At 41.7% G+C, this 21,204-nt stretch overlaps 1 protein-coding gene and 1 long non-coding RNA gene across 3 annotated transcripts; one reads left to right on the top strand and one right to left on the bottom strand.

The window, feature by feature from the left end:
• Nucleotides 1-678: 678 nt before the first annotated feature.
• On the bottom strand, nucleotides 679-21,204 carry LOC126372382 (glutamate receptor ionotropic, NMDA 2B). Of its 2 annotated transcripts, XM_050018100.1 has the most exons (17): nucleotides 20,966-21,204; nucleotides 9,850-10,236; nucleotides 9,633-9,772; nucleotides 9,280-9,495; nucleotides 8,722-8,959; nucleotides 8,103-8,280; nucleotides 7,792-7,924; nucleotides 7,133-7,377; nucleotides 6,786-6,987; nucleotides 6,334-6,657; nucleotides 5,573-5,850; nucleotides 5,081-5,183; nucleotides 3,592-3,740; nucleotides 2,860-3,080; nucleotides 1,798-1,898; nucleotides 1,268-1,494; nucleotides 679-980 (listed from the first exon to the last, which is right to left on the bottom strand). In XM_050018100.1, the coding sequence occupies exons 2-17, from the start codon at nucleotides 10,220-10,222 to the stop codon at nucleotides 944-946; spliced, it is 3,165 nt and encodes a 1,054-aa protein (XP_049874057.1). In that variant the 5' UTR covers nucleotides 10,223-10,236; nucleotides 20,966-21,204; the 3' UTR covers nucleotides 679-943. The 2 variants fall into 2 exon arrangements, with proteins under 2 accessions (XP_049874057.1, XP_049874056.1); XM_050018099.1 differs by lacking the exon at nucleotides 20,966-21,204 and having other exon boundaries at nucleotides 9,850-10,394.
• Nucleotides 17,435-19,487, top strand: LOC126372392 (uncharacterized). The gene is made up of 2 exons (XR_007567158.1): nucleotides 17,435-18,086; nucleotides 18,287-19,487. It is a non-coding gene; the product is annotated as an uncharacterized LOC126372392 (long non-coding RNA).

Below are 21,204 nucleotides of genomic sequence, written 5' to 3'. Positions count from 1 at the left end.
CCCTTCGGGGAAAACCAAACAAAAAAAAAAAAAAAGGCTTTTGACTAGCGATATTTCTTTCATTTGCTTAAATATTATAGAAAAATCGGAATACTCCAAACCGCTATTGATATTGCTGCTATCTTCAACTGCGGTAGTCAAATGAAAAATACCAAAAATTTAATTAATGTCTGCTATCTATTTAGGCTTGTTTATTCGAACTCTTATATATACAGATATAGGTATTTCTCAATCACTCTTGTAAGTTATTATTAGTTATAAATACCGCATGCAATTTCGTAGGTGACATTATAGGCGCGGCATGAAAACATTGTTTAAGTTACTATTGGTTACCAATAAAGTGAAACCCGTGAAATAATTTCCAGTAGTTTTTATTTACGTGTTGCCTAGGCAAGCAAACAGACAGACAACAATAAAAATCAATAGATTTGGCTTTCCTAAAAATATTATACAATCAGTCAAGGTATCATCATTATGAGGATAGGCTTCATATTCAAACACTTCATGTTTTATTACTGAAATGAAGCCCATCTCCATTCCCATTGTACTTAGATAAATAGATAAAGAACAACCCTGCAGCGTTAGGTATAATCAATATTTTTCGATTTGTTCATGGTAACTTAGTAGGTAGAATAACCATTGCACTGCGCCTTGAGGTTTAATATAAAAACAGCACCATATTGTCCAAAAAATATATTTTATTGTAGTAGACAACACGAGGACGCGCGCACAGCGCCCAGCCCGCGCAGCGCGCGCGTCCCACAACAACGCTTCGCTATCTACGTCCAGCTCTCGGTTTTTAATAATTGGAATAATTTATTTAATAATTACAACGCTTTTTTATCTGTCCGTATTTTAACATTAGGTATAACTAACTTCGTCTTGTATAACTTGGTGTAAGAACAGCCTTCAGGAATTGAAATAGGGTGGCGCAATATGCGCCTCACAGCACTGTTTCCATTTCTACTCGTGTCCGCTCTCTGAAACAAGGATTTATGTTGGTGACAATGGTGTACAGTTTGTCATGAAAATCAAGTGTGATTCGTTTTTTAGTAATAGGTATTGTTAAGTTGGTTTATGGTTTTCAACGGAGGAGTAGAAACTCGTCGGATTGGTAGGAACCAAGAGACTGAAATCGAGCACCGAAAAATGAATAGTACCGCACATCCTGTGTCAAATTATGTATATAAAACGGCTCACGTGAGACCCATTACCTATTGCCTATCTACCTACCAGTGGGAGCAGTAAGAATAAATAATATAGTTACCTTGCTCGCAAATCGCCGCAAGAGAGCGGGCGGTCGAGGTCGGGCAGTAGGTCAGCGGGCGCGTGCAGCGTGCGCGGGTGCGTGGCGTCGTGTTCGCCCCCCGCCAGCAGCGCGGCCGCGGACGCCAGGCGTCGCGGCGGCGGCTGCAGCCCGTGCGCCGCCAGCGCCGCTGCCAGTTGCCGCGCGCGCGCCATCGCCGCGTCGCGCTCGTGGCGGGCGCGCCATATCTGCAACACCACATATTACGTACAAGCAGTTTCGGGAAGAGCGCGAGACCACCAGCGGGACTTTTAACTAGTAAATTAAGAGTGCCCGGTTCCTTTTCGGAACACTTTTCCTTGTCAATAACGAAATTATTTATATGTATTGACCTCGTATCCTATATTATTTATTTATCATGAGTCCTGTGGTCTAAGAAACGATATTTTGTCGATCTTCTATCGAAGAATGAATGTATGTATTTTTAATAGAATTTTTTTTAGTAATATACAAATTCTACCCCAACGAAATAGTAGTTTATATGTTCTTACTTGTGCCGCGCAGACAGCGGAGCGACAGTGACCTCGGCCTGCAGCTCCGTACCCACGACTTGCCGCTTCTACCACGGCACCGTGGAACGAAAGAGATTGTCCTGCAAAGGAATGATCAATATCAATCGTCTCGTATACGTAAGTACTTAAATTGAAAGAACAAGGGCACTCAAAAGTGAACTAATAACTTGTTACTACGCTGTAGTCGCTACGACCCATGTAGTGGATACGACCCACGTATCTACTACGGTCCACGTAGCTACTGCGACTCGCGTAGCGGCTACGCCCCACGTAGCGCCTACAGCAGGACGTAGCAGCTACGATTGACGAAGCTACACTGCTTAGGTAGATGTTGTAGTTTTACGCTGTAAAACGTAACATGATTACAATGACAGCAGGACAGAGATATAGTACATCGCCTAGCGATAAAGAGATATGTCCTTTCGCATTAAAGGTATACTTACATTTTTATTTTTATTATTGGGGTGTAGTGGGGTGCCTGTAGGATACACTAGCCGTCCTATTATGGGGAGCGTATCCTACTACCAGTCACCCTACAATCTCTCACCGGTGGCTCCAAACAGTTGCTGTGCACGCAACGGCCACACCCCGGTAAACCACGTCGGCTCGTGGGCTAAAACCGGTGAGGGGACCCGACTGCTTTAGCAGACGGGCTTCTCATTCAGATATCGCCTGCGCTGTGCATTAAGTCTAACTCGGCGGAGAAGGCACTCCACGCTGATAAGCATCGGATACTGGCGGATCCGGCGGATTAGTAAGGCAATGTTGATGGCCTAGGGTGGCACATCACTGGTTACACGAATAAGGTTATGAGGTTATCGCCGCGGAGCAATTTTGTGTTTCTTTCGATATTTAGATACGTACTTGCGTAAACGCTGGCCTTAAACGTAAAAGGGTCGATCAGGAGATAACTACTTACGCCTCACGGTTTCTAACACAGCAGTGGAGGGTGTTTACAGTTACATTCTTCTTCTTTCATCGACCTTATAATCCATTCGAAAAGAAGAACAGTTGCATGAAATGAATGTACCGGCTACCAACCCATAGAGAGTGAGACGAGCGCGCAGCAGGAGCCGGCGGTAGAGGCGGCGAGGTGCTCGCGCATGTATCGGAAGTAGACGTGCTCCATGAGCAGTAGCAGCGCCGCCAGCAGGATGCCCGCCATCAGCAGCAGGAACGCCGACAGGAACTGCTCTAGAGCGAGCGGGTCCGACGACTTGTGTTCCTGCTTGTTCGGCTTACATATACCGGTCATCCAGTATCTGTGTCACATGCAATTGTACACCGTTAAAATAGCTTAATCAGTATAATAGCCAAGAACCTAGCCTCCAACGTTTGCGCTCGCTTCCAGGCTGCGTTCCTCAAAAACAATATAGATGGCGTTGTACAGCTTTAACACTTTCAAGGACAGAACGTCTACGGACGTTCCGATCCCAAGGTGTCTACCTATCATGAACCATCAATGTCCCATGATCTCTGTCCGTGAAAGGGTTAATGTGATAATTACCGTTTGTGGGTGAACGTAGCCTGGAAAGTCCCTCATTTACGTGAACCATTTCTATTTGGCGGATTATACGTTAGCGAATGTACAAATAAGAACGAATGCGAACGCCGTGTTTTAAAAAGTAGTCATAAAATCGGAATTCGATAGAATATAAATAGCTAGAGAAAAGATTATACTACCTCAAATTTCTTGCTAATTGACGAATGATCTGATGATTAATAATGACGACTAGTCAGTAATTTTAAACTGAACTAAATAAACGCACATACCTTCTTAACCTCTCCAGGTCTCCGTTGGAGCGCAGGTCGAGCAATCTCTTGTTGAACATACTGAGGTATTTGGAGTTACGTGTGAACGCTAGGCCGTATCCCGACATCGCGTACCACGACCCTACTGTCAAAAGTCGACAGTCTTCGTCCTAACAAACAAATTTAATAAACATATTGGCCCCGATTCCTGCAGAAACCTCCTAATTTTATTTTAAGTTATACCCGTCATTTTCTTATCCGCTGAAAAGGAAAGGGACGGGATTGTCAACAAGTTAATTTTAAAACGAATGCATAACTCTGGCGAATAAAATAGGCATCTCGCTGGTATGCAATCCGTTTGACATGTTGTCTACTTAACTCTGTCGGGCTATTGGCCGATGTAAAATTTTTAGACGGTTGTTTTAGATTTCTGTTTAAAATTTACGTGTACTTATTTCATAAATTTTAGGCCTGTCGATTACCCGTCCCTTTCTTTTTCAATGGATAAGAAAATGACAGGTATAACTTAAAATTAGATGGCATCTGCAGGAATTAGCACCATTAATTAACCATTGTAATTTTATTAGTGTCCTTTTCGCTGAATAGGTAATTACGCAGTCACCGCCACTACCCACACAATTTTCGTACTGTATCCGGGTAAATGCGTGGAAGCCCGTGTTGCTCGACGTGGTATCTAGTTTGATCACCCCGTTAGGGATTGCAGGCGTGAATTTATGTTATGTTAAAAAAATAAAAAAAAGTATGGGGGGGGGGGGGGTTGTAAGAAGGGGAAACCTTTGCCCAGTAGTGGGATCTTGTAGATTGGGTAAAAAAAGTCTAGTCGGTCGGTGGTGGTTGGTCGGTCAGTCGGTGGTGGTGGTAAAAAGTGTAGTTGGTAGTCTAGTGGGGTAGGTCTTGTGGATTAGATTTGGCCGTAGATCCATGAATCGTAATTGTTGCCATGTTGTTGCGGAGCTAAGTATATTTTATTGTAATATCTTTTAACTTCACAAAGGACAGTCTCACAAAGTGATTTCGACAATGTCCCCATCGGGAATCGAACCCGACCCTCCAGATAGTGAGCCTAACGCTCTAACCACTAGACCACGGAGGCTGTCCTTTGTTTGGTAAGGACTTTTCAGGCTTGAATCACCTGATTGTCTGAAAAAGTAAGATGATTCCGTGCTTCGGAGGGCACGTTAAGCCGTTGGTCCCGGCTATTAGCCGTAAAAACACCTCCACCAACCCGCAGTGGAGCAGCGTGGTGGAGTATGCTCCATACACCCTCCGGTTGATTGAGGGGAGGCCTGTGCCCAGCAGTGGGACGTATATAGGCTGTTTATGTATGTTATGTATCTTTTAACTTGCGTCGTCTTTTCTCACCATAGTATTGTATAACTTGCATACGTTTAGTTGGGTTAGTCTGAACCTCAAAAAGTGTATTATTTCATAAGATTTATTTATGTCTGTAACCTGTTACGTGTGTTTATTAAATAAATAAAAAACTTACTTGTGATACTAAGTAATCCAGTACGGTGCCATCATAGATGAAGGCATCGAGTTCGCCCGTCAGAACACTTGTGACGCCTGCACTTACTGTGCTACGATTGTACCTGAAATACAAGTTACATTGACACTACGCAGAAATAGCACTGAACAGTAAGCAGTACTAAAACCCAATAGTAGTGTTACTTTCAATTTCAAGCTTGGAGATTTAGAATTACTTACTTACTTACCTACCTACTTCCAAACTTTGAAAGTGCGACCGGTCATTAATCCAATAAAAGTTCTGCAAGTCGCATTATAGAGTTAGGAACTGTCGTTGGGCGTTATTCATTGTTACTCGATGGTAAGATATTTACTTACTTATTTAGAAATAAACTTTCCAGCCATGGGAAAATAAAATCGAAACGATCGACCACTTATCAAATAACCGTACCAATCTTTTTTCTTAATACTAATGCAAAAAGTACTTAAAAACTAGACGAAAGTATGAACTTACTGTTTCATGTAAGCGTGTGGCTCTTGGAAGTATTTGGCGAGGGTCGCGTCCGTGTGCGACCACGGCACCGTGCCGAACTTGAGCGGTGGGCGGAGCGAGAGCGGCCGCGCTATCCGGTGGTCGTCCAGCCCGCTCAACTCGTGGTACTCCTCCCGCGTGATCATGAACGCGGCCAGGTTGGCAGTGTAAATGGCGAGGAACACTACGGCGAACATCGCCCACATGTTGGTCATAAAGCGTGCGGTGAACCCTCGCGGCGAGTCCACGTGCACTGACGCCTATAGGGGAATAATTATTTGTGATTAATGATTATAAAATACATGGGACTTTGCTTGCGACGAGTGGGCGTCCTACCCCTTCTGGGATACAGGTGTGATACTATGCTATGTAGTATGGTTAATGATGTACCGGGAAAGCCCAGGAATGTTCCTATTGTGGAAACGTACCCGGCAGTAAAAGAGCTTTATTAACTAACCTTTTAGGCAGCGGTAAGACCAGAGTACAAGATAGAACAATATCAAAAAGAAAAGCAGCCAAGTTTTTATAACGGGAACATTCCCGCGTTGGGAACTGCACATCACTGGGTTTGGTAATAAGACCACCAAGATCCGGGTTTACGAGGTCGGTCATTCATCTCACAACCTACACGAGAAAAGAAGATAAAATAGGTATCTTATGTCACTTTTTATACAATTTCTAACTGGATTTGATAAGTGTATTAGGTACTAAAATGTTGCTAGAAAATCTAAATTTTTACTCACTTGAAATAATACAGCCCACACAATCCAATAAGTTCTACACAGCGAGAACCTATTCTGTGGCATCCTTTTTGAGTTGGACCCTGTTGAGCAATCGAACCCACTGGGGGACAGCCATTCGAAGAAGAAGATAGAAAACGTCGCTGCTTGTATCGCAACCGCGCCCACGAGCATCCACGACGCGGTGTCGAAAGGTTCTAGGAAGGCGGTGGGTGAAATGATGCCAGTTCGCTTCGCCACCACTATCGCTATGCCCGTTTCCATGAACGGCACACTGAAGTCTACTACAGCCTCTCGGTCTGAATTTATAATTAGAGATGTCAAGACCTGCAAAAAATGTGGTTGTTAACACGCTGCTAATTTCATCGAACATCAAAAACGTTGTGTTTGTGAAATCGTTACAAAATTGTATGTTTATTTGATGGAAAGTGGTATTTTTTATTGCGTTTGCTCACCATGTCAGTCTTCTTATTGACTAAATCTGCAATGAGGCCGTTCCACTTGCCATTATGCAGCGTGCCCCAGCGGCCGTCTTCGACGCGTGACAACTCATACGTGAACCCTAGTTGTTCGGCCAACTGCGTGAGCAGGTCTATGCAGAATCCACTGCAGCACTGGTATAGCGAGCTGTTCCTATGCGCTGTTCCCGCTTCCAATCTATCGGTCAAATGAGTTTTAGTAAGTAACTTACTTACTTCAAAATAGAAGATTCTATCAGCTGAAGAAACGGAGTGCGCCAAGATGCGAATAGTTTAAATTTTCTTTCGGTGATTACATTTTTGAGTCACGCCTTTGTACTTACCCGGCTACTTCAACTTCAGGTGCGACGCGGCAGATGACTCCTCTATCCAGCGAGCACCGCCCGCTGACCGGGTCGGGTGGAGCTAGGTGTATGTACGGCGGCTCCTCTAGGAAAGTGATTCGCATGTGGAACTTCTCCGGCACGCCTTGCGGCGGTGTGTGCAGGTCGCCCGGCCACACAATGTCTTTGATATCCAAACGTTCTTTTGGAAAGGAGTTCCATGCACCGATCTCTTCCCATACAAGCTATAATGTGAACACACATATTGATAATATAATTTTTCTATTTATGGTAGAATGCTGGTCTCTGCTTATAAGGCGAAAGTGGGTTGTTTTTTTTGTGAAGCGAGTTGTAGGTCTCATTGACTTTATGTTAATACGTTGAAATAGACGAAAACCGCCTGTCCGCGCGGTGCTCGCGCCGAGTACTCCCACCGCGCGGTACACCACGCAGTATAGTTGCCGGATAATCGATTATCAAGCTAAGTCGTGAAAATACTTTATGGATTAGAAAAACCAATTACATAATCGATTATAATTGGTATTCTTAAATACTTACAAATATGTTTACAAAATGAATATACTACTTATAATGCATTTAGCGTCCACTTTTCCAGTAAGTATCTGTTGTTGAATTTTTTATAAATAAAAATAATTTACCTGTTCACCAATCCCCGGTCTAAGATTCACGATCTTAAGCTCAGCAGCGCGCAGTTCTCCGTCTGGCGTGAACTCTATACTTGGACGGCCCGCCTCGCCATCGACGCTGACATTGCGCAGGTGTCTGTAGAACCTATGAAGAAACTCCAGATTATAAGCGATAACCTGATTAAGTGTCCACGACGCTGATACTCGGTAAGTACCGTATTTTCCCCAAATGTAAAGTGGACGAAATGTAAAGAATAGGGCAGAGTTGTCAGCATTAATAAACTAAGAAAAATCACCCATAATAATCGGAAATGACGACAAACCTCTCTCCCGTGGACCAGCGCGCCTCGCCTGCGCCCGCGCCGCACGATAGCCTCGTACCAAGCGGGTGTCTGGCGTTCTCTGGCTCTGACACGTACGATTCTACCCCGTACGCGAACACTTTCACTGCAGTAGCAATCTCGCCAATAAGCGATGATGATGATGTATCGAAATGTACGCCTGTGCAAATAGAAGGTTAGGTTTTGTCAAAATGTTATAAAACATAACACAGCATGATGCCTGTAACCCTGAAGGGGTAGGCAGAGGTGTATACAACTCTTTTTAAACTCACTCCAACTATTTTTAAATCCCGTAAAAGCGGCCGCGGCGATCCCATTGCCATTGACCGGGCACAAATTCTGGATACCACGTGATATCAATGGATTATCTAGATGATCCAAACATGAATTCAAACTCAGAAATTCATGTTGTTTAGATCATGAGCCGAAATTCGAACCCGTGACACTACGTAACGTAATTTTTATAAAATGACCCAGATATCTAGGTGGTTAGGTATATTTTGATAATGTAGATTGACCCCTATATGATAACTCATTTCCGCCACACCTTTTCATTTGGACGACAACAATTAAGTATTTTGTATATTTTGGTGGCAGTTACCTAGCATCCCGACGGGAAACTTGTTAGGTTGCTGCATGGAGCCGAGCACGCTCTGAGTGACAATCCAGACGAAGCTCTCTCCGGTGAGGTGGAGGTCCTTGGCCGTGGCGAGGATGTCGGCGGCCTCTTCTCTCGTCGCGTACAGCAGCATCACGCGCGCCTCGCTCGTTACCAGCTCGTTCAGGTCTGCCGCCTTCTTCACCACCACGGCGTTTAGGATCGTGAACTTGAAGCGATCCTGTTGATATTAAGATACGGGTAGTTATGACGCTGCTTTCACTTGTGTACGTCATTGGGAGGTTTGTAGGTGATATATAATTATATGAAACTGATTGATTATTGTGTGAAGCAAGAAAAGTGTGTCAGGATCGAAGCAAATTGAATTCCATAGTCTTTGCTTACCCGATGGGAAATAGGCGTTTATGTATTACTCTAATATAATAAATAGTTTTGCTTTTACGTTAAGTTCCTAACTATATTTACAAAGTTGTAATATCTGAAGGTACTGAAGTAAGTAAATAACTTGGTTTTTTCAGTTTAATAATGACATTTACATACCTGCAGTGCCGAAACTCTTTCTCGCACGGCCTGTATGAAGTCGTCGTGGCCGGCTATGGCGGAGGTGACCACGCTGAACTGGTGCCACTTGTACCGCTCCAGGATCGACAACATGGCGGCGGTCTGGTGCTCGATGGACGGCGCCAGTTGCAGCCGTAACGACGCGTGAGATGCTCGCTTCTCTAGACCACTATTGTCCGCGTTCCACGCAATAACCTTCGAACCGTAAACATATTTACCTTGCGAATGAATACGTAGGTAATCTAAAAAAGTGTAAAGAACGCTATGCTAGAGTAGCATAACTATAGCGACTACAAATAAATTTATGCGTAAGAGATAGATAAAAGCTTTACCGGTATGCCAAGATATCCGGCGAGTTGTAGGAAATACTGTGCAGAGGCAGTAGAGCGCCCGTATTGTTCATGATTCATAAGATAAAGGATAGCAGACACGTTGACCGCTAGAAATTCTTTACATAGCGAGTCCAGGATAGCTGAAAGCACGGAAAATTAAAATCAATAGGTCTAATGGCATTCAAATGCAACGGTTTCGATCGGAGCGTCAACTCACACATAGGACTAGGCGTGAGGCCTTGCATGGAAAGCGTCACGTTGAGGCGCACGTGCGAGAATAGTTTGAGCTTGCGCGGCAGTTTGGAGAGGGCCGCCTTCTCGGCTTTGGTGTAATCGCGTGCGCCGAACGCTTTGTGGGGTACGACAAGGGCGGCGGTGATGGTGGAGGGCTGGCGCGGCGGCGGCGGCGCAGGCGAGGTGCGCGGCCGGCGCAGGCCGTCCACGCCGAGCCGCACGCCGCCGCCGCGCGCCGCCTCGCGCCCGCCGCCGCCCGCGCCGCCGCCGCCCACCTTGATGCCGCCGCCGCGCTCCGCCGCCGCCGCCAGCGCGCCCAGGGCCGCCAGGGCCATCAACGCTGTATGCGCCTGCATCTCCACTACTGATGCTGCAACAATTACATACTTATTGTTGGTATGTACCTAGGTACTTTCTTTTCAAGTGAGACTAAGCTATCATATTTGGGAGAAAACTTGAATTGTTCTCAAAGTTTGATTACAGTTTCATTCCCAGGTTGGAACCCGTAAAATCAGGATTTTATATATAGTAAAGTGGTGCTGATGTACTTAACTAAATTCTTTTCGACTACCACCTAATTTGAACTGGTTACATAAAATGTGTAATGGACTCTGGATTCACAAGTTAAAGGATTGAAGTGAAATTCAAATTATTGAAACGGATGTACATTTACTAGGTACTTATATTCTGTCGTGGGTCGATCGTGAAACGTGGCCAATAATGATCTGCCTGGGCAGATCATGATGTAAGTAAGTACCAACATTTAGTAATATGGCCAATTATTTCGTGATGTGCCCAATTTAATGTTGGGCAGATCGATTGGAGGTAACGTACTTATTTGTGATTTGCCCTACAGTCACTTGGCCACATCGAACTATGGCTGGGCTTATCATAATGATAGTTCCGTTTCACGACGCTGCGCTGGTGCCGCTGTTTACTTACATTGTGTTTACTTGCGTTGAGACGGACGGACGGACGGGGTTTATGTATGTATGTATGTCCTCTCCTGTCACGGACTGGTTCCGTAGCTACCTTGAAGGTCGTCGGCAGCGCGTCAAGTTTGGCGGCCTGTTGTCTGACTGGTACAGCATCAAGGCTAGAGTCCCATGGCATCCTTTCTCCACTACTATTTTCCAACTTTATTAACTCCGTTTCCCAGAGTCTCACCTGTTCCTAACATTTGTATGCGGATGATTTGCAGATTTACACTCAAGTAGCTGTGACGAATTTTCAGCTGGCTGTCTGCGCCATGAATTGTGATTTAGTGGCGACTACCAGGATTGACTGAAATACCAAAGCTTGGGCTTGGACAGGACATAATCCTGGTCACGCCAAGTTAATGAGGTCTGGACAAAGAGTTTTGCCTCTTTAAGATCCCTCGGGTCCCTTCGTAACTTCTTGCCCGATAAAACTAAAATTGCTCTGTATGCTCTGTACTCGAGAGACTGCAGAACGCAGCCATTTGTTTTGCATTTGGCTTCCGCAAGTTCGCAAATGACTACAAGTGCCGTGCCCGGCTCAAGTGGCTCCCTGATACTTCGACGGAATTCCCATATCCTGTCACTCCTATTTAATATCCTGCATAATCCCAATACTCCCCTTTACCTTAAAGAGCATTTTGGTTTGAGTGCGGAAGCTCACGAACGGCAACCTCGATCGTGCACTAGGATGCTGTAAGTGGCTCCCATCCATCGTACTGACTATTATGACCAGTGTTTTACTGTACAAGTTATGCGCTTATGGAATTCCTTACTTTCTTCCATCAGAGTTGCTCAGACCTTACCTTCTCTTCAGAGTTTCAAAAACCTGCTGCGAGCTCCTTATGAATCCCAATGTGGTTATTATTAGTGTATTTACTATTATGATGTAAGTATCCCTACTTATTCTGTTGTGTGTAATATAGTTTATAATTTTCTTTAGTATGGTTAGGTATTATTAGGAAATATCTATTATGTATTAAGTATTATCTACATATTATTATGTATAGTGTATTTTATTAATAGTACGTAGTTATTATATTAAACGTTATTGTTTCACCGTCCCGCGTCCATCTTTTTATGGCTGATTCCTAGTAAGTACCTAGTAGTTGTCTGGAAGAAATTGCTTCAGAGCAATAAGGCCGTCCATCTGTACTGTTTCTTAATGTAACCATAAAAGGCTATTTGATTTGATTAATAGGTAAATATTTATTTGTATTTTTTCACCCGGCAGAATTATTTTATTAAAATTAAGTATATTTAATTATGTAAGTCCTTAACGTAATACTTATTACTTAAAACTTTGGTCGATCTGCCCAAACATGGCCGGGCAAATCTTTAAACGTTATGCTTTAGATGATTATATGGTGGGCATATCATGAAATGCCGGCACTTCATGATTATGATCCCAGGTCGATCTCGATCAGTCCAATTTAACGATCGCCCCACGATACATGGATTAAATTGATAAGTAGGTACGTACTCAAATAACTTTGAACCTACTTTTATACCAATACCTTTATAACCTTGATACCTACTATCTAACTTGTAAATGTGCCAAAAATATATAATAAATATATGAATTTTATTAAAGTGTCATGCTAGTACAGGAAATTGTGGTAGGTACTATCAAAAAAGTCGATAAGTAGGTAAGTATATGCACAACAGATACGTGATCTGTGAATCGAAGTGTTTCATGCCAAATATCAAATTCAAATTTCTCAATTTCAACCAACTTACTTTCATCGTACCTAATCGTAAATAACTAAGTACCTAAAAAGAATATTTATAAAACGCGTTGCCTATATCCTACCATCGAATGAATTGATCAAAAATCAAGATATTTTTTCCTATAAGTAATAATCTATTTTTTAATTCCACGCCATATCCTACTAATTCTATTATAGGTACTTACCTAAAAATAATTAGATTAAGGACCGTACTTACGAGAACAATATGGAGATGGGTATGATATCCATATCACAGATGAATACTTATGACGTATACATATTATGAGGATTCCGTTTTTCCTTATAAGGAAGACCATAAAAATGATTAAGTACATTAATAAAAAAACATGAAAATCCCTTGAACACTCGACACGCTTAAGATGCGACCGAGCGATTCCAAAAGAAAATTTGATTTCGTTGATGTATTTTATATGTAGTTATTTTATATTAGCTATAGCCTTTCATTATTAAGTAGTTAGAGACGATATCAAGTGAAATTTTCCGTCGCAAAAGTATGGAATTGAAAATAATGTAAAAAACACAAAAAAAAATCATGAATTTTCCGAAAGGAAATTCCATTTGGTATCGACTCAGAATCATGGTCTGAATCATCCCCCTCAGTATTCGTTACAGTGTCACTAACACCCATACTTACTTGTATCTAATAGTTACCTGTATGTGCTTGTATGCGGTGTAAATGACATCGTAACGAATACTAAGAGGGATGATTCAGCTTATTATTTAGAGTTAATATATAGTTAGATTAGATAGAGTTAATATTAGAATATATAGACTGCCTATCTGTATTTCTTTAAAAAATAAATACTTACTTAAATATAAATTATAAATCTATGATCTAAACTTGAATTCAAACTAATAAAATTGAATTCAGTGGTTTATAGCCCGCGCTGTGATTTGAACCTGTGACTCTCGTTATTATTTGTTAGTAAAATAAAATAAGTACATCTGTTTATTTCAAACCAGCGGCCCAGGTTCGCACGGATAGTGTGTTAAGTGATTTTGGAGTTGATAGTTGTAAGTACATATAAAATATTTTCCACTTACTTATACTTACAAACTTACACCCCCTATTTATTTTAAGAAAAATAATTAGTAATTTGGAAACCCTTCTATTAAAACTCAAAAAGTTTCATATAATCATTCAATGAAGGACAACGTCCCTCAAAAACAATATAGATGGCGATGTACATATTTTTCTTCGTTTAACCTTCTAATTTCATGGATAACAGACATATGCATCATTTATCTTTGTTTTTGGGTATAAATAATGACATCTTCCCCATTATTATTCTGATCAAAATAAAGAGAAGCAATATAGGTAGGTAGCAACATAATTGTAAGTATACATAATGTAATCCAAATATCAAGCAACAATTATTTTTATATATGCTTCCGTCATTACATTGTATTTTTGAATAATTATGTACTTACCCGACAAATGAGAAAATAGGCAAGTAATTATCATGTTAAAGCTGTACAACACCATCTGTATTGTTATCATTGGTGATTGTAGCCTGGAAAGTGCCTCATTGACGTATCAACATAATTCTTTCACACTTTAAAAATAGTGAACATTTTTCATCACAGCGGCCGCGCGCCCGATACTTTATCCCAGTGCCTCCTGTGTATGTAGCGAGCATTGTAAATTGTTTAAAGGGAAGACAAAGCACAAATCTTACCCAAACTTTAAGCCCATCATCCCATATACAGCGAAAATCCGAAACTGAAGTTCCCGAATATACCGACTAATAAACTACTTACTTAAGTACTTACTTAGTTTACTTAATAAGTATTTATAGGCTGTAGACAATGAGGGACTTTCCAGGCTACGTTCCCCAAGCAAAATATGGCGCTGTTCAGATTTAACATGATAATTACCTACTTACTTACTTACCTATTTTCTTTTTTCTCTATTTACTTAAGTACTTACATTTTTTTTCCGAGTAATGCTCGGGGTACGGTCACGAGCATTAATATGTATACACTTTGGTACCATGTCACATTAACTTTTTTGACAAATTGAACTGTAAGTTTCACTAAATGTCAAATAATGTTAGTGCGACAGAGTCCTAAAGTGGGTACATTATATTGCTCATGACTGTACATAATTATTAAAAAATATAATCCAAAGGGAGAGGCATAGGTATACTTATAAAAAATAATGTTGCTTGATATTTGCATCACGCATAATAAGTTGCTACCTATACAGCTTCTATATATTTTGATACTTAATAAAAAAAATAAGGCTTTATTCTACATTATTTAAATAGTCGATAGCTGTAACCAATGGCTTAAGGCATTTCTGGAGCGCTCAATCATCTTACTTTTCAGGCTATCAGGTGATACCCGAAAGTATATCGTGATTCATATAATATACATATAGTTTAAGTACATCAGAATCAGACAGTTATCAGTATGATTAGGTAAGAGCTCGTAGGTAGGTACAGAATGGCGGCGCATGAGTGACTTTTTACTTTCTGTAATGGTGTAGCAAAACTAGATAGATAGTTGTTTCGTGATGTGATTTCCGCAGTATTGTTTTTATCGTGACTTATAGTAAAGTTGCCGCAAAAGGCATTAACTATTTGGCCGGACAAATGAGAAGCGCTCAGACCTCTCACCCGGAAACTCAGCACAGGGCGTTGTCTGAGAGGATTGTATCGAAAGAATTAATCAATCCTAGATGGCCGGTAGTGATAAATAGCTGAATGTGAGAAGTTGTCGACCACGTCGGCGGGTCGGTATATGACTTCGATTTTTTGGCATTATACATACAGACCTACATACATAACGTCACGCCCTCGTATTACAGATTACGTAGATACAAAATGCCAATAAATTATTTCTGTTCAAGTTATGGATTAATTTTGGTTCGATATTACGTATCTTACATAAACAGCCTATATACGTCCCACTGCTGGGCACAGGCCTCCCCTCAATCAACCGGAGGGAGTACGTACTCAACTACTGTGTTCAACTACTGTAAGTACTATATTTTTAAGAAAGGTAACTGCCTATTTATAAATACTTAAATATATGATTAAAGTACATATAACAATTTTTAAGGTTTAATACGCATCTCTCTGATGTCAAGATACTTCCAACATCATTTTCCATTTCAATAATTGGTTACACAAATCGGACCATTGAGTTTATATTTAATTTGATTCACGCAGCACATGTCTATAGATAGTAGCTTATAATATACGTACGGGTACGTACCGTACGTTACGGGTGAAGTGTGTGCGTATTCAGATACGCGAGCGGGCACTCGCATCACGACGCGAGATTTACAGCCTCCTCCCTTCGCCCGCATGTCTCAAAATGATGACAAGACACACAAACAAGATACTACTGTATGTGCTCCTAACCGGAAAAACTTGCGTAAGTACCTACCTACTATCGCCACACAGTGTGATATTGAGCCTGTTTTTGTGAAATCGTCTTTTTATTTGTGATTAAAATTTGTAAATTTATCGGTATTTTATCGAAATTCAAAATAAGTCCTAAACTTACAATATATATGTCGGAGTTGGTTATGAATAAAGAAGAGAAATTGATCAAATCGGAAAATAAAATGAAGTTACATCACTTCCGTCATGAAGTTGCATCGCTCCGACGGCAGGTGGCGTACGGCCAGATCTGAGTGAAGTCGACGGAGTCACTACAGAGTCGTCGTGTCGAGCGGACGTGCACTGCCGTTCTAGTCGGGCAGTCTACCGCGAACCATCGTCATGAGCGGACGTGTCGAATAATTACGAGGAGTGCTATAGTCGCTCACCTATAACTTGTAGGGACGTCAAGAAAGTGTGATCGGAAAAGAGTACCTAGCAAGTACGTTCACATGTCCCGATGATTCGGTCCGAATATAGGAACCATGGGTGGTGGAGGGCAAGTAGAGGGCGAGTAGCCCCTTCGCGCTAACGTCCTTATGCGCGCTAGATAACGAGAGACTGTGTAACCATTACGAATACCGTGACGTTGCCGTGAGTGTGTATCTTATTTTGTGACTTTATCTAATCGTGATACAAGAACTATGTGGAAGTAAATAAAATGATTGTGATACTATTGACGGCCATTATTGTCTTCTAACGCCCACCCTCCATTCTGATGATGATGTTACGACCGACACCGACCGACCCCCCACTGTTACGACATCAGAAGCGGGATTAGTGGACTTGGATGAAGACAACGTGATGCGACGTCCACAACAAGACAATGCAAGTTTCGATTATCACTATCAGAAGAAGATTATGATGATTATCACATTCGTGTGACCACGTGATGAAGATGTAGTGTCATGCCTGAATTTGGAGATGGACCTGAATTTGAAGTGACCTGGACCTTGTTAATGATCGACATCACTACATCACTACATGCCGTAAGATATGATGGCGTGAACATCACAATATTTCCATACTGTGTGCAGTCGTGTTTGAAAATTATGGTACCTCAACTTGGAAACTGTTATTACGGTGAGTCGTTTTCATACTGGAACCTTATTGTTATTGACTTCATTGCTATGTGAATTTTCGTTTCTAATAATGAGGAAATTAATTTAAAATTAACTTGGAAATTACTATTTCCCTTTGTTTAAAAATAAAATTGACGAGACATATTGTGACAATCCATGTCAATCACACCGCGTTTTCCAATCTGTTTTCATCATCGTCAAATCTTTGTATTTTGGTCTAAAAATATTTCGAATTGGTGTAGACACGCTTGACCTGCGTGGTTAAAGTTGTATTTTCTCACTCCAAGCGGGTGGAGGTTAGTCATGACATGATAATTGAGTCTCGTTAAATAACGTGTTTTGTAACCTACCGTCATTAATCAAATGTTTGAATATTCAACATTCTTTATTGTAATCTTTTTAAACTGATTGAAAGAAAGTCATGTGAATACGATAATACAGTGAATTCTTTTGTTTCATGTCATAACTTGGTTCGGCAATTGGTGGATTGCAAGCGGGGAAGAAAATGGCGCGGGATGAGCCGTAGCCGTGTAAAGTGACGACATCATGGCAGCGCGTTGTATACCAGCCGGACTTGCTGCGCTGGTGCTGTTGAAGACCTAAACCATGTCACAAGACCAGTGGTTGATCTTTTATCGGAAATTCTTATAAGTCCCGGTGAGTCGTATCTGTTTTACCTGATTTGAAAGATGGGAAGTTTTAATAGGATACAAACGAATATAGTGCAGAAAGTTCTCTTTTGTTAACTTTAGTTAAATTAGAAATCGTAATGAAGTGAAGTAAACATTGCGAAGTAAAATGATTTGGATTATGATTAAGTGAAATAGACTTGAAAAAAATGCCTCGAAGCGAATTGCCTTCTGAGTTAAATCTTACTGATTTAGAGAGTGAATAAGATGTTACACGGCACACATACTTTGGTATTGTTATTTTCTCTTTTGTTGTTGTGCTGCATTTCCAGCGTAGTCGTAACTGCAGTCCCGTTAGAGGCTGTTCAGGGCGCGGTGTGCGACTGGAGGTGTGGTGAGTGTGTAGGTCCATGGGGACCTGGTTTTAGTGGTATATGATTACCTTGTGGAAATGACCAATGATGGTCTGTTATGAAAGTGGCAAATGGTTGCCAATGTTATCACCGAGTATTAAGGTGCACTGTGGCTCCAGCGTAGTCGTAACTGCAGTCCCGTTAGAGGCTGTTCAGGGCGCGGTGTGCGACTGGAGGTGTGGTGATTGTTTAGGTCCATGGGGACCTGGTTTTAGTGGTATATGATTACCTTGTTGAGTTGACCAATGATGGTCTGTTATGAAAGTGGCAAATGGTTGCCAATGTTGACTTATAACCGAGTATTTATGTGCCCTTGTATGTGTGTGTATAATGAACAGTCTAAGATACTTTTGTTTTTTTTTATCATTAGTTGTTGATTGAGGCATTCTTTCAAATTGTTTACTCTGTGTGGTGATGCACTCTGGAAATCCACTTGATGGATATGCGTACTGAAGTCTTATGTAGAGTCACAAGTAGAGCTCATGTAGAGTCACAAGTAGAGCTCATGTAGAGTCACAAGTAGAGCTCATGTAGAGTCACAAGTAGAGCTCATGTAGAGTCACAAGTAGAGCTCATGTAGAGTCACAAGTAGAGCTCATGTAGAGTCACAAGTAGAGCTCATGTAGAGTCACAAGTAGAGCTCATGTAGAGTCACAAGTAGAGCTCATGTAGAGTCACAAGTAGAGCTCATGTAGAGTCACAAATAGAGCTCGGACGAGTCCTTTATAGAGTCTCATGTCAGGTCAGGAATGACCGAGCGAACTTGGATACTGTGCTGTGGTATATTGTTTCAGATTAACACACGAGGACGTGTGTCACGCAGGATGGCCGTGTCGGAGTTGGTTATGAATAAAGAAGAGAAATTGATCAAATCGGAAAATAAAATGAAGTTACATCACTTCCGTCATGAAGTTGCATCGCTCCGACGGCAGGTGGCGTACGGCCAGATCTGAGTGAAGTCGACGGAGTCACTACAGAGTCGTCGTGTCGAGCGGACGTGCACTGCCGTTCTAGTCGGGCAGTCTACCGCGAACCATCGTCATGAGCGGACGTGTCGAATAATTACGAGGAGTGCTATAGTCGCTCACCTATAACTTGTAGGGACGTCAAGAAAGTGTGATCGGAAAAGAGTACCTAGCAAGTACGTTCACATGTCCCGATGATTCGGTCCGAATATAGGAACCATGGGTGGTGGAGGGCAAGTAGAGGGCGAGTAGCCCCTTCGCGCTAACGTCCTTATGCGCGCTAGATAACGAGAGACTGTGTAACCATTACGAATACCGTGACGTTGCCGTGAGTGTGTATCTTATTTTGTGACTTTATCTAATCGTGATACAAGAACTATGTGGAAGTAAATAAAATGATTGTGATACTATTGACGGCCATTATTGTCTTCTAACGCCCACCCTCCATTCTGATGATGATGTTACGACCGACACCGACCCTACTGTTACGACATATATATTTGTATATACTTCGTGTACATGCCCACGCCTTGAATCAATCAAGCAAGTCTGAACACCACTCGTTTCAATGTACTTACTTCTTTTCGTTTCTTCGTTTAGATTTTCTTCTTTTCGTTTTTATTTTTTTTCTCGAAGACCCCTGCATGTTATATAATTATTTTAGACATAAGTTAGCTTATAAAGTCTTCTATGTGTCCTGAAACTATGACGCTGTCTTATTAACATAGATACCTAGTTTATACGCAGACATGATAAGCGCCTTAGCCGTTCTGCTACACACATTTGATTATGTAGGTTATAATTATTCAAAAATATAAAAGAGTTCGTACTTAATAATTAATGGACTCGCCATCAGAAGTCATCTGTAATTTCTAATTTCTTAGTAGGCGAGCAGTGAATAAACGTCGTAAGATAGATTTAGTAGAAATAACAGTCCGCTCCGGGGAGGCGACGCGGCACGTTGTCGTGGGGAGAGGGAGAAATCCATATCGGCCGCCAAATTCCCCGGCTACACTTCACTCCATTTGATACCAGTTTTTTCCTATAATACTTACTTACACTTGTCAATCTAACGCAGGTGGTTTTCATTTACTTAATTATATTGTTATAATTTATAAATGTAAATTTCGATAGAGGTATGAATATCCACAAGCATTGTTTTGGAAATGAAATGATAATTCATCATATCTAACAAACAGCTCCTAGGATATAAACGAAGTTGAGTTAATAAACGCCACCAAAACCCAAACGAACTTGTACGAAATGTAACAAACATTCTTTTATCAGTGCTATATGTAGTGCCTAATAGGTATATATAGTTATCTACTATAAGTATACGAACGCGCGTCGCCAAAGTTCTGCGGGCGTCTCATCTGTATTATGATGTACTTACTTACTTACAAAGTTTACAATTTATATAAGTTACGAACCTTAAATGCTCCCAGGACTATGTATTAAGGAGATCAATAAAATTTGTGATGCAAGGACTCATGAAACTTAAATTGATGCTGACAATAACAGACGTTTCACAACGATACGGATGAGTGTGTGTTAAATATTCAGGAAAACAACTTTCTTTTTTGTGCGCCCGGGTACCTTTAAATAAAAAATGATCTTCATCGTCTTGCTTCCTTCATGAATATTAGAAGATCGACGAGAGCTGTATATACCTAGGTACCTATCAACTGTTTTGCTGAATATTTAATGTTGAAAACAGTAAACTACATAACTACCTACCTATCGAAGTCATATACCTACTTATACTTCATGGAAATTACGGAAATGCTTGTTTTCGAGTCTTGACAGTCATGACATATATTTTTAGCTATGGGCGGATGGAAATGATATGATGGGTGGAATGTTTTGTAATAAGTATTTGTGAGAGAGTACCTATAAGCGCGAAATTCGGCGGCGGTGGCAGTGGCAGCGGCGGCGGCGCGGCCTCCGTGCAGCTATCCACATAGACTCAGGCGGCGGCGCGGGCCATGAGGTCGTTCTCGGACGGAGAGTGGCGCGGCCCCGCGCCGCCCGCAGCGCGAGCTGTGTGCCACGCGTGTTTACGTAAGCGCCACGCCCCGAGCCACGCTTCGGCGGTATGGGGCGCGGCGCACAGCGCGAAGCACCGCCAG

This window comes from Pectinophora gossypiella, chromosome 14, assembly GCF_024362695.1.
Source record: "Pectinophora gossypiella chromosome 14, ilPecGoss1.1, whole genome shotgun sequence".
In the NCBI taxonomy this organism is placed as follows: Eukaryota; Metazoa; Arthropoda; class Insecta; order Lepidoptera; family Gelechiidae; genus Pectinophora; species Pectinophora gossypiella.
The sequence above is the reverse complement of the archived record's forward strand: the minus strand, read 5'-3'. Positions and strand labels throughout refer to the sequence as shown.

Coding starts and splice junctions, on each gene's coding strand:
- LOC126372382 (XM_050018100.1), bottom strand. CDS start 10,222: ATGCAGGCGCATACAGCGTTGATGGCCCTGGCGGCCCTGGGCGCGCTG. Junction 6,658..6,785: donor TCAATAAGAAGACTGACATG/GTGAGCAAACGC, acceptor CATTTTTTGCAG/GTCTTGACATCTCTAATTAT. Junction 5,851..6,333: donor TGTGGGCTGTATTATTTCAA/GTGAGTAAAAAT, acceptor ATTCCCCTATAG/GCGTCAGTGCACGTGGACTC.